This window comes from Thermobia domestica, chromosome 10, assembly GCF_964235325.1.
Source record: "Thermobia domestica chromosome 10, izTheDome1.hap1.1, whole genome shotgun sequence".
Classification (NCBI taxonomy): domain Eukaryota; kingdom Metazoa; phylum Arthropoda; class Insecta; order Zygentoma; family Lepismatidae; genus Thermobia; species Thermobia domestica.
The window spans coordinates 96,015,115-96,028,298 of NC_137463.1; the positions used below are offsets into that span (position 1 = coordinate 96,015,115).

The window sequence follows — 13,184 nt, forward strand, 5'->3', positions numbered from 1 at the left end:
ACGTAGCAATGCTAAGTAACTTTCACCTGTGCTCACGCTGTATTTGTGTTGAGCATATGTGATATGCCAGGAAAGTAATGTAACAGTGCGTAAAAAGCCAGTATCATTGCATGTTGAAATGAAAACGTCCCCATAAAGAAGATACGCAAACGTACAGGTCGTGCAAAATCAACCATAATGAAGTTTCTGGCTGCCGCCAAAGAAATGCCTCCGACTGGGTTCCAAAGAACAAATTCGGTAGTGGGAGGCCAAGAAAAACAACGAAATCTTCAGACACTCTCCTAATGAGAGAAATAAAGAAGAACTCTCGACTTACAGCGGCCGAACTTAAAGAAATGCTCCCGAGTCTGTTGGAAAACGTCAGTGTTCATATAACTCAGCACCAGTGTAGCCAGATATGAAGATTAAAAAGTAGCGTAGCTATGCTTCAAAAGTAGCAGACTTGAACTACTTGTAGCCCAAACATAAAAATAAATTGTATTGCAACTATGTGCTTGCACTAATGTTATATATATATATATATATATATATATATATATATATATATATATATATATATATATATATATATATATATATATATTGGGGCGACACGCAGTTTTTTCTCTCTTGACAAAATGAGTCATTTTTCAGCGCGGGGCGACTCATTATTTTTGAACTTAGGGATGTAGCGACTTGAGCTTTGGTTTTTAATTATACAGGTTTTTTTTACGTAAGTTTATATTTATCATTTTACTTTTATTTAGGCTAGGTTAGATTACATTTTGTATGGTTGGATCTTGTTACACTAGGTGAGGTAATTTGGCTTTATTGTCAAGTTAGGTTGGAATAGGAAAGGTAGGGTAAGCATAAAATTTAATAGTACTAATTATCAGCGAAAGAAATATTTTGTTTATTTTTTTTACTACGTCACACTCTTATTTCTATCGCACAATTCCAATCAATAGGCATAATTAAATTTAATGAACGATCAGTTCACTCGCAAAAATATCACATGCTGATGACTGCTTAGTAATGCTATATGAGACGTGGACGTTAATCAGTAGGTCCACGTCTCATATAGCCTGGCTGCTGAAAGGGACGCTAAACTAAAATCAACTCAACTCAATTCTTTTTCTGTCTAACTCAGTGATATTTTAAGTATTTTATATATCGTAAAATTAATTAATAATATAACAAATACAAAATCCTTTATTACTCACCGTCTATTTAAAATTGTATGGCAGAAAAATGTTGGTAGTCTTCTGATATTCGTTTTCGGCCGGTTCTTTGTGATCATTTTAACTTGGAGAATCGAAGAAAGAAGTTCTAGCCCCATTCTGTTTCGGAGTTTTGTTTTTGTTGCAGTTACTCTCGAAAACAGTTTCAACTGTTACATTGTAATTGGTAAGCTGTACATAGTGCAAATTGAGACAATTCTTTCAAAACGAGATCACCAGCAGAATTTTTAATCGTTATTGCTTTGGACCGAAATCTGCTCCATTTGTTAGTATATCATCAGGGAAAATATTTTCCCAGTCCATTATCAGCAGGGAACGCCACTGATTTTCTATCTCACCAACCTGAGTTCCCTTAGATAATAAATCTAATGGTAGAGCGGAAAATTGCGGTCGCGTGTGAGACAAACAGATATCGCCCATATTCTTTTGGAAAAGTAAATTTATTTTTTCAAACTCACTTAGTACCGGCATCATGAATGTTAAATATAATTTATTCGCGGCATCAGAATACATTGCAGATAACTCCCTCGCATAATATCTATCACAGTTGGAAGAAATCATATTAAAATGCAACTGCAAAGCATCCCACTGATGTAGGACTCTATTTACACAGTTGCTTCTTGCTAGCCACCGTGTAAGAGAAAGAGGAATAATTTTCAAGAGTTCCTCGCCATCGTTTAAAAATTTATATAGTTCCATATAGGAATCATTACGCAAAGCAAATCTGTGAAACTAGTTATATGTTTCTCTTAGCAAATAATCAATATTTCCAGGCAATTCCTCTGATGCGTGTGAACAGGATAAATGAAGAGAATGGCAGATGCACTTTATTAATATTATATTTGGGTTTTCTTTTTCATGTTTGTGTAAAGAGAATTGTTATTACCGCACAGATTAGATGCACCATCAGTTGCAATAACAAAGCATTGCTGAATATTTATACCTATACCGACAAAAAAAAAAAAAAAAAAATTAACAGCATCATGCAGTACCTCTGCAGTAGTAACTGACATGAATTAATACTAATTGATCATCCTTTGCGTTATAGTATCTAATACACAAGCATAAATGTTTCACACAAGAAATATCGTGTGATTCATCAATAATAAGAGAAAAAACATAATCCCTAACACCCTCAATTTGTTCCTGCAGTAGTGCAGGAGCTATGACATTTTAAATAATAGCAGAGCACTTACGTTAGTTCGATGCATTTTTAAGTTGCCCGTGTTTATTGCTATCAATGATGAACTGGACGAAGGAAATTCCCTTTTCATCAACTCAGTTAAATGATCAACATTTCGAATGCTTGTATGGCAAGCAACAAACGCAGCTAACTTGAGTTCAAGAGTGGTAATCATACACTTTTGGGAAAATACGGTTGTCAGCCTTTGTTGAGATGGCGAAGTGATGCAAGCAGCATTTTTAATATGCTTTGTAGCTGATGCGTGGTTGCTTAAATCCGTTTTGTGAGCTCTGAGATATACTTTACAAACTTTACAGTACGCTTTTTCATTATCATTCTTCACTTCTTCAATCCATTTACTAAATTCCCTATCTGAAAGCCATGCAGTCTGGAAGCTTTTATTGTATTTACTCCACTTACTCATTATGTAAATTAATATTGAAACACAGCCCTTTTCACAAACATTTACACTAATACACTTAAATTCGTGATGTTCACTCACACAACACCGTTCAACTACTACTCATATAAACTACCTCAGACAGTAACACGTAACCACGGAACACAGTGATCCTATACTGTAAACGTTATGTTACTTAATTTCAACGTTGAATTATGATATTTCAAATACTAAAAGAACTTACAGAATTTATAAATACTCAAAAATCATTCACACGACATAAACACTCCCGACACTTGACTGTTCAGACAAACTCTCTATCTTTCTGCAGGGAAATTCCCGAATGTGTGGTGCCAACTCAAGACTCAACAAGTCTTCGGTGCTTCCAGATCTTAAGATTAAAAAGTACTAGGACAAGAATTGAATGAATATCGTACATGTTGCGTTTTAGTAATATTTCCTTTATGGTGAATAGAAATATTCAACAAACAAAACTATGCAAAATATAATGTTTTGTAATTTTATATATGAAAATTTTAAAAAAATAGCATATTTTGAAGATTTGTAACCCACAGAAAATTAAAAGTAGCCCAAAAAGTAGTGTGTCGCCCAATTTGAAATTTTAGTAGCGGGAGCACTTTAAAAATCGCCCAATCCGCTACTTGTAGCCCAATTTAGCAACACTGTTCAGCACCATTTGCAAGAACATCCGTATTTGCCGTGTCGTACTGTTGCTAAGAAGCCTCTACTCACCGTAGACCGCAAGAAGAAACAACGTTTTGCTTTCGCAAAGAAATATGCACACTGGACACCAGCACAGTGGGAAAGTCATGTTTTCCGACGAAAGCATATTCCAACTGTTCCGAATGGGGGCTGTTAAGGTTCGACGTCCATCATCTTCAGGTCGATACGACCCTCCGTATACGGCTTCGACCGTTAGGGACTCCTAGTCTGTAATGGTTTGGGAAGTTTTTCAGGTGAAAATGGTAGAGGAGGTTTATATTTCTTACCACAAAATGAGACGATGAACGCAGATTAGTATATTAAAGTTCTTCAGGACCATTTAGTGGATATGGTCCATAACAACAACTGTGAATTTTCATACATGATAAAACTCCTTGTCACAAGGCTAAAAAGGTAGCGAATTTTCTTGAGAAGCAACATATCAAGATCTTAGAATGGCCTGGGAATAGCCCCGATCTAATTCTAATAGAAAATTGTTTGCATCGTATGAAAAAATTCTTGGGACAGAAGAAGCTTCAGAACTTACAGACCCTCAAACAGAATTGAAGGAAATGTGGTGTACTGACATGGACTTAAATTATTTCCAAAATCTTAGTGACTCCATGCTCGAGTGCATTCAAATTGTTCTCAAAAGTAAAGGCAACATGACTCCGTACTAATGCATGCATTTTCTGTTCTATGTGATACATTAATAATAGCTTTTCGCATAAATTTTATGTATTTAATGTACTTTTGCTATGAGGTCCGAAGAGTTTTTGCGGCGGGTGTACGTCCTTCATCTGTTCATTCAAATATAAATTTTCCTTTCATTATGATCTCAACTATTATAAAAAATACATATTCACTATTATAAAAAGTACGTACTCAATAATGTCATGAAAAATATTTTACAATATCTCCGTTCCTTTCTCTCTTGAATCAAATGTTAACAGAACTTTCTTTCCACATAAATTTTTGTTTTTATTATTCCATCAACTACTGTCTCTTCCAAATGATAGGTTAAAGGAGCAGTAGAAAGTTGTTTTTGAAATAACATATTTGATACTGGAAGGATGCGATGACGAAAATTATACTAAAAAATGTCTACGGTGTTACACAACGGCACAGTGCTTTTGGAAGCGGTGGCTCAGTGGTAGAGCGTTCACCTCCGGTGCTTGGGGTCACTGGTTCGATCCCAATTCGCGCCGTGTGGACTTTGTGGTGGAGAAACACCGTGCTCGTGGGTTTTCTCGGGGTTCTCCCGTTTCCTCCCATTTTCTTCATTCCACCATTTCACTCATCTATCATCATCTCCTTTAGCCTATCCGGCATAATCGTGGGACGTAAAACTTAAAGATTTTATTTCATTTTGTGATAGTTCCAAACTTTAGTGTTCTTTCACGTGTGTGTGATTGTAGAAGTAATTCGGCAACTAAAATGGAAAATTGAACAAAACACAACAAAAACCAATAGAGAATGCTCCAAAAGCATTACCAGAACGAACTTAAAAAGAATTAATTTTTCCTATTAACTTCTTCAAGCTTTATACTAATTGTTCTACGTACTTTATTATTATATTCATATATTCTTGTAATATATCTATCCATTTATAATTTCCTTGAGTACTAAATTTATTCCACATGTTTTGTTTAAGAATTCTGTTGAAACATTCTACGATATGTTGTTTTACGAAGCTTAAAATTGAGGGCTCAAAATTGAAAAATTCGCAAAATACAATCTCTCTATGATTTACGATTCCCGAGATACGACTCCTTAAATCTCCCAAAATCCTAACTTTTTTTTTTTTTTTTGGCTAATAGGCCTACCTGGGAAACGGTCAGGACCAGATTTAGGCGTGGGCTCGGGACCAGGGCGGCAAATTCTGAGAGACGGCAATTATTTAAAAATATTTAAAAACGATAAAATTATTGAAAATACATATTTCACCAACGACACAATAGAAGTGAAAGCAATTTTTTTTAAATATCTGTAACTATGATAATATTGTAGGAGATTAGTCGTAGCAAATATTGCCATAAGTCGGTTGGTAGTTATGGTGGTTTGATCAATTGTCGGTGGATCTGCTGGAAAGGGTGGCAGTAGGCAACTCGACACTCGTACTTTCACAAATTGGCCTGTATTTATTTATTCAATAAATAATAGATATAGCCCAGAGGCCATTTTTACACTGGATATAGGCCTATAACAACAAGGGAAAGAAATAGGGAAAATCCCAGTTAGGATGGTCAGCGGTGACGATCGAACCCACGACCTCCCGAATGTGAACCTAACGCTCTACCAACAGAGCTATTTTGCTCGGTTTGAAGCAGAATGGCCTACATTAGCACCATTTTTGCTTCGGAAAGAAAAGTCAGTTATAGCAGACATCAAAGAATCTTCGTTTGTTGTTGAGTTCTTTCATTTAAAAGGACTTCTAGCTCAAGAGAAGTTGGGAAGTGCTGAAGAAATGTCACTATCGCAAGTTAACCGATTTCTCATATCGAAAAATCTTCAGGACTTATATCCTAACCATACTAAGTATTTGCCTTAAAGTGTTACTATGTATACCAGCAACTAACTGTGTGGTGAAAAGATCATTTTCCACACTCAAGAATCAAAAACTATTTGAGATCTACTCTTTCTCAGATGAGACTGTTTCTGTAACTGTTTAAGCAATCGAAAATGACTTGACTGTTAAACTTGATTTTGATGATGTTATTAATGATTTTGCCGATGTGAAAGCAAGACGTAAACAGTTTGGATACACGAAAATTTCAGAAACGTCATTTTGTAAATTTTTAGGTACAATAATATAACTCTTTATATCATTTAAGATTGTTTTATATTTTGCCGTCTTTTACATCTTGTAATGTTGAATACGATAGACAGAAACCAGGTAAGTTTTAATGAAACTACTTCAAATGCTGGCTAGATATAGAAATTAAAATATACTACTTAAAATGAGTAATAAGAAAAAAGAACAGTAATATCTAGTAACAGTAATAATTATAATTTAATAGCAAACGTAAAAATAATATTTTAAGAAGTGGGTCTAGTATAATGGAAATTTTTGGAGAGTAATGTGATTGGTGTGGTGCAGCAATTTCGCTAGGCCCCATGGGCGCAAAACATGGAAATCCGGCCCTGGAAACGGTGGTCAGTTGGGCAGTGGCCACCGTTACTATTTGGTACCAAAATGTTTGTCATTCTCTTAGGTATTGATCAACACCAAATATGATCTTTCTATGACTTACGGTTTCCAAGATATGGCTCCTTAAATCTCTCGAAATCGGATCTCTTTTGGCCTATATTTCAGGAACGGTAAGAGTGACGTGACGGGAAAAATTCCATCACTTCTTTCAAATAATTTTTAATGCTCTATGAAATGGAGGGCTCAAAATTGAAAAAAAATCGCAAATAACACACAAACACACACACTAGAGGTCTGCACGGGCCTGAATTTTTAGCCCAAGCCTGACCCGGCCCGAAGTGATATATGCTTTATAGGTCCGAGCCCGGCCCGAGCCCATGCAGACCTCTCTCTCTCTCTCTCTCTCTCTCTCACACACACACACACACACACACACACACACAGAGAGAGAGAGAGAGAGAGAGAGAGAGAGAGAGAGAGAGATAATTCAGTGACGAACTTTTTAAGTTCGATAATTACGCTCAGAAGAAAGAAAGCAAGAGCCCAGAACAAGTTCTAACTCCAGAATTTTTGAGTGAGTGCGGAAGAAACAAGAAAAAGAAAGAAATTATAATTTCACCGCATTTCTTAAATAATAGGGCCCGATATTCTTATAAAGAGGAAAAGTGAGAAGGGGAATATAAAGGTTGAGTAGACCTTATCAGGGATGTAAACACGTAAGTTCAGGAATTGTGGCACTAAGAATTTTTTGGTAAAGTAACAAATTGACGAACGTTTCTCTGTCATTTTCAGCTAATTTTTCCACACTTCTTATATCATAAATGGTCTTACAGAACGGCGTGTCGAGAACTTATATAGGGGGTTAGAACTTTAGAGGCCTAGGAACCTCCCTAGAACTCTTCATAGGTCTACTCCTATTTAAGAATACATATTTCCCATTGTAATAAAATAAGAAGAAATGAAAACAAACATGACGAAAATTTCATTCTCATTGAAAAACACCTAAAACTGCATATCCAGGAGAGCCAATTTCAAACTTTCCCGGGGCAGGAACCCCGTACCTCTCGCCAACTCTCAGTGCTATTTGATACCTCGAGATCTCCCGATCGTGAAGTGTGAGATAACCGTTATTGATCTTGAAAACCGGCGCTCTTGCTCTAACATGAACACTCCTGTTGATTATCAGTTCTATGTCCTTGTCTTAAATTTTGTTCACCTTACTATATAATTCTATTTAACACTTTTTTAAAAAGTAAAATTCAAAATAAGTAAATAAATACAGATTTAAAAAAGGAAAGAAACGGTGTGGTATAAATTTTTAGACACCATGCTCAAAAAAAAGTGCCTCGCCTCAATCTGATATAACTAGCCAAAGAAAAGAGAGAGAGAGAGAGAAGAAGTAAAGAAGCATTTGAAAGAGAAAAGCAGGCGGCCAGGTGTCTACCATAGATAAGACCGTAATAAATCAGCCCAGCCAGCGGTAAGTCTCGGTTCAGACGTGCAGAAAAGTCTGTTGCGGGCCCGCAACAGAAAACTCTGTTGCGGACCCGCGCGAGCCGAAAATACATTGGTTCTTATCATTCATGCCACACGTGCAGACTTGCCCGCACGACTCTGCTGCGGGCCCGCAGCGGGCGCAAATTGAGTTGCGGGGACTGCTGGCTCGCAGCGAGTCCGCACAGCTGTAGCGGGTCGGAAAACCATTGCTGGCAATGAGTCAAGCCACACGTGCAGACTTTCCCGCGCCCGCAGAAATGGAAAGCGAAGAACTGAATGAAGAACTATTCATTAACGAAATACAAAAATATCACGAAATATGGAATTTAAGGTGCGAAATGTATAGAGATAGAAATAATAATAATAATAATAATAATAATAATAATAATAATAATAATAATAATAATAATAATAATAATAATAATAATAAAGAGATGCATGGAATAAGGTGTGTGAAACCTTGTGAGAAATTTAATGTAAAAACAGAAGAAGAAAAAAACAGCATTGGTATGTATGATTATTACTTTTCAATGTAAAAATCTAATATTCATGTGGTATTTACACTTAATTTTCGTCGAGTGTCCCTTTCCAGCAGCGAGGCTATGAATACTTTTTTGTGATAACAATAAACAAATACGCTTGGAGAACAAGCCTTTATTGTTAATACAGTTTCTTTGATAAGATTTCTTGTCACTCACTCCGGAATGAACCGACTGTTTATAACGTACGTTGCATTATACTTTAGGTCAAGGTCACGTATTATATAGCCTCTGTGCTGAAAAAGGACGCCAAAACAACCATCAACATAATAGCAGAACAGAAAAGAAAGAAAAAACATCGTTTTTCGGCTGACAATTGTTGTCTTTATTTGCTAATGTACTAATTAAAAAAAAATAGAGTTAACACGAAAGTTGTTCAACATCAGGGCACTCATGTGGTTAAAAAATAAAAAGCATGCTCGATATGTAACAGAAATATTTTTGTTTCTCGTACAATTCGTAATATTGTGCACGTCGTTGCTATTCTAGAGATAACAACTGACTGTTTTCTTACATAAAGAACAACTTAAACAAAGTTATCTTGCCATAGAACTCTACCTATGTCGATTGCAAAATAATCAGCCCATCTGTTTCTGCTTCCGTTTGCTGCATTGCCTCCTTGTGGTGTGCTACACGTATTGGGGATTTTCTCAAAACCTTCTATCGTTAAATGTCAAAATTATAAAAATGTTTCCTTTTTCTCACCTTAGAAATGGATTATTCGGTAACACTAAATCCATTATTTTTATTTAAGAGTTTACATTAAGGATTTCACATCTCCAATCTAAGCGAGTCGTCATATTCAACGCTTTCTCAATATATAACGGGAAATGTCACTACTATAGGAATGAAATGAAATCCTTGAGTTTTACTCGCACGTTTATACCGCGTAGGTTAAAGGAAATGATGATGATAAATGAATGAAATGGTGCAATGAATAAAGTGGAAGGAAATGGGAGAACCTCGAGAAAACTCACGCACACGGCGCTTCTCGCACCACAAAGCCCAATATGACGCAAGCTGGGATCGAACCAGAGGTGGACACTCTATCACTGAGCCACCGGACCCCACTACTATAGAAATCCCCCATCTCCCCTTCAAGAGAAAATTTTCAAAGACGCTGAAACCTGTGCTTCATTATTTTTATTATGAGTTTACATGGCGAATTTTATATCTCTAATTGAAGCGAATCCTCACATTCGGTAATTTTTTAATAAATAAAGGGAAATTTTACTATTATTGAAACGCCCCCTCTTGAGCGGGATATTCGGGAAGTCTAAAAAAAGTCTAATTTTTAATTTAAAGCCACCAACTATGTCAAACAATCGAAATTAGTCACGCAATTGTTAAACTATGCCAGTGGCCGCTAATAACATTTGAAAATGTCTATGAATAGGTCTCTGAATGTTTAACTTTCTGTGCTCTTACAAATGATAATTAGTTAACATAATCAACTTACCTTAATGTAACAGCCAGAGCTCCTCCGTGGCTAAGCGGTTAGCGTACAGGCCTTTGGCGTGGGAGGCGCGGGTTCAATTCCCGTCGGGACCTCATATGGTTCGGATCCACGTTAATCAGTAGGACCACGTCTAATATAGCCTCGCTGCTGAACGGAACGTTAAATTCAAAATCAACTCATGAAAGTATCTTATGCTTTAATTTTATCACTTATTTTCGATAAGAGTTCATCAAATGAAGTGATGCTCATGCGAAAATAATTAAAGAACTTTTCTTCGTCATTGCGCAAGTCAATAAACATGGAAGAAAATTCACCTTTAAGCAGTCGTGAGCTTACGTACGGATGAACCCAGTATCGTCTCTGTTTCTTCCTTAGGATTTTACTGGCTAAGTGTACAGAAACAGCACGTTTTCTTCTTTCAATTTTTATCTTCATTTAACTGCAGCTGAAAATAAAATGAGCTGTTTTCTATGTCTATGTGAAGTGGTTGGGCTGAGACGCCCGCACGAGTCTGCTGCGGGCCCGCAGCAGACTTTTCTGCACGTCTGAACTGGTTGCTCTATGACGCCCGCACGAGTCTGCTGCGAGTCTGTTGCGGGCCCGCAACAGACTTTTCTGCACGTCTGAACCGAGTCTAAGTGCAAGCTTAAGTACCTTATATTCAAGAAAAGTTCTGGGACTATAACCGTCCCACTGAACAAAGACGACTCCTAAGGGATAAGATGTAGTTTTCTGGTTAATCTTGCCAAAATCGCCAAAGCTGGGATGGATATTTCATGGATACTTAACAACAGTGCCGTACACAGGGGGTCCGGATTTTAACCCTCCTTCAACAAGATGTTATATTACCTTTACCATATTAATACATGTATAGAAAGTGATGTGATGATGATGTGAATCTGGGGCTTGACGCCTTGTACTTCTAGCCCTTCCTGCTGGACTCGTGGTTAGCGCGTGTGCCCTTGGTGCACAATGGTGCCAGATTCGATTCCCGGTGGAAAAGCACAACATCTTAATTTGAGAACCATTCGTTAATCATCCGTCTTCTTTAGCATAAAAGGCATATTCGTGGGATATTAAAGTAAGAATATATTTTCTTTTGATAAAATTATGCGTACGCTAGTACTCATGGGTGTCGGAAAAAGATTGGCGAAAGGCCGACAGAGGTTATTAAAGTCGCTAAGTAAATATTATTAACTACGATAAACTCACCTGGTTGACATCAAAAGGAAACTGCAGTTTTATCTGAGGACACTGTTCATCCCTGTAGTCTGCGCCCGTCAGCGCCAGGAACAAACTTAGCATAAAAAATATTACGAGAACCATTCTCAGTTACAGCAGCGAAAACAACTGAACGGAAAATGCAGTTGGACGTAATGACAAAATCATTCTACTTTGTTTCCTAGCATGTGACCTTGAGTAACAACATGTATAGGGGGTGAGGTGTGTAAAACTCATGGGTGATTTGCTACGTAAATAGCCGTCTTTTCTCTCTGTGTGGTCTGCTTTTGGCTTTTTTTCTTGTTTGTTTTCAAATCATTTCGTGTAGAACAAACAGCTACATCATCAATTAACACCTAGATCGCATAAAAGAAGAGAGATATACTGGCGAAAATGTTGTAGCTGTATGTGCCATTCGCAATTTCACGAAACGCCTATTCAGTCCATAGGTGTCTTAAACGGTACGCTTTCTCCGTGTTTAGATCATTACCTTTCCGAGCTCATGCATATTCAGTTAACATCCAAGTTTCTGCGTGGCTTACAGTTTATGAGTCATAAATATAACGTATTCTTTGCTTTCTGCAGTCACAAAATACACCTTTCAACATATTGTGATGTGAAAATTACCATCATATCTACACAAACAAACATCATGCAGATCGGAATCGATATCATGAGAATTACTTATTTGCATGTTGTCTTCTTTTATCACAGAAAAGAGGTTTCTCTTTGGCAGTGACTCCATACAAGTATGTGTCGCGAAATTTTAGAATCTAAAAATAAATTTTATCCCGTAGAGGAGGCCGATAAGTCTAGGTTGTATATGAAAAATTATGTATATTACCATGAAGCTTGTAATAAGTTAAATTCAATTTTGAGACTCTTGGGTTAGATATGTACAGTGAGATGGCGTGGGTCGACAAAAACTGGACCCATGGCCTACCACCCACCTCGACCCACGGCACAGTGTGACTCACTTTGACCCACCACCGACTGTGATCCACTCTGAACCATTCTGACCCACCCTCACTGTTAGCCATTTTGACCTTCCTCCCGACACTGATTACAAAAACAGGCAAGTTAATTTATCAATGCATTAAATTTTATATCTTGAAAACAAAAGAGGTAAGATCATCTGAAACTTGTTAGTCAAATCACTTAATTATTGAGTTTCGCGTCCTTTTCAGCAGCGAGACTATATTATGAGACATTGACCTACAGCTTAACGTGGAATCCGATCCAGTTGAGTTCTAACAGGAAATCGACCCCGAGTCTCCTACGCCAAAGGCATGCGCGCTAACCACTTAGCCACGAGTGAGCTCACCAATCACTCAAAGATCTCTAAGTTGTAATACTAGTGAATCCAATTTTTGTGATATAAACAATATGAAGAGAGAGAGATACTGAAAGAAAGTATGGGTGCCATTTTATATCAAAATCATCACCAAATTTGTTTTAGTGTTAACGTAAATAACTAATTTGTGGAAACCTCGAATCGAAATCCTGTTTACTAGAGAAAAACTTTTTAGTTCCTGTAATAACATTTCTGTCAAATAAAAAGAAGCTAAATATACCAACAACTTCATATAGCTCTATGGCCTATGGGCACAGGAGGTTCAGTGCCGCGTTTACAAAAGTTCTCCATTGATTTCTGTCCTTAGCCAATTGTACCCAGTTTCTACTTTATATACCAATCTCTGCGAGAACCATTTTAATATTGTCATCCCATCTGCGCCTCGGTCTTCCTAATTGTTGTTTTCCTATTTAGATTTCCAGTTAGAACTTCGAAAG

The 13,184-nt window shown here is 37.0% G+C and overlaps 1 protein-coding gene across 2 annotated transcripts in view; it reads right to left on the bottom strand.

Moving 5' to 3' along the window:
• Positions 1 to 11,555, bottom strand: part of LOC145662580 (apolipoprotein D-like) — a 65,349-nt gene extending 53,794 nt beyond the window's left edge. For both annotated transcript variants that reach the window (XM_081728286.1, XM_081728285.1), the window contains exon 1: positions 11,385 to 11,555. In XM_081728286.1, coding sequence (XP_081584412.1) covers positions 11,385 to 11,498 — 114 coding nt within the window. In that variant the 5' untranslated portion in view covers positions 11,499 to 11,555. The remainder of the gene's footprint in view (positions 1 to 11,384) is intronic.
• Between the last annotated feature and the right edge of the window lie 1,629 nt (positions 11,556 to 13,184).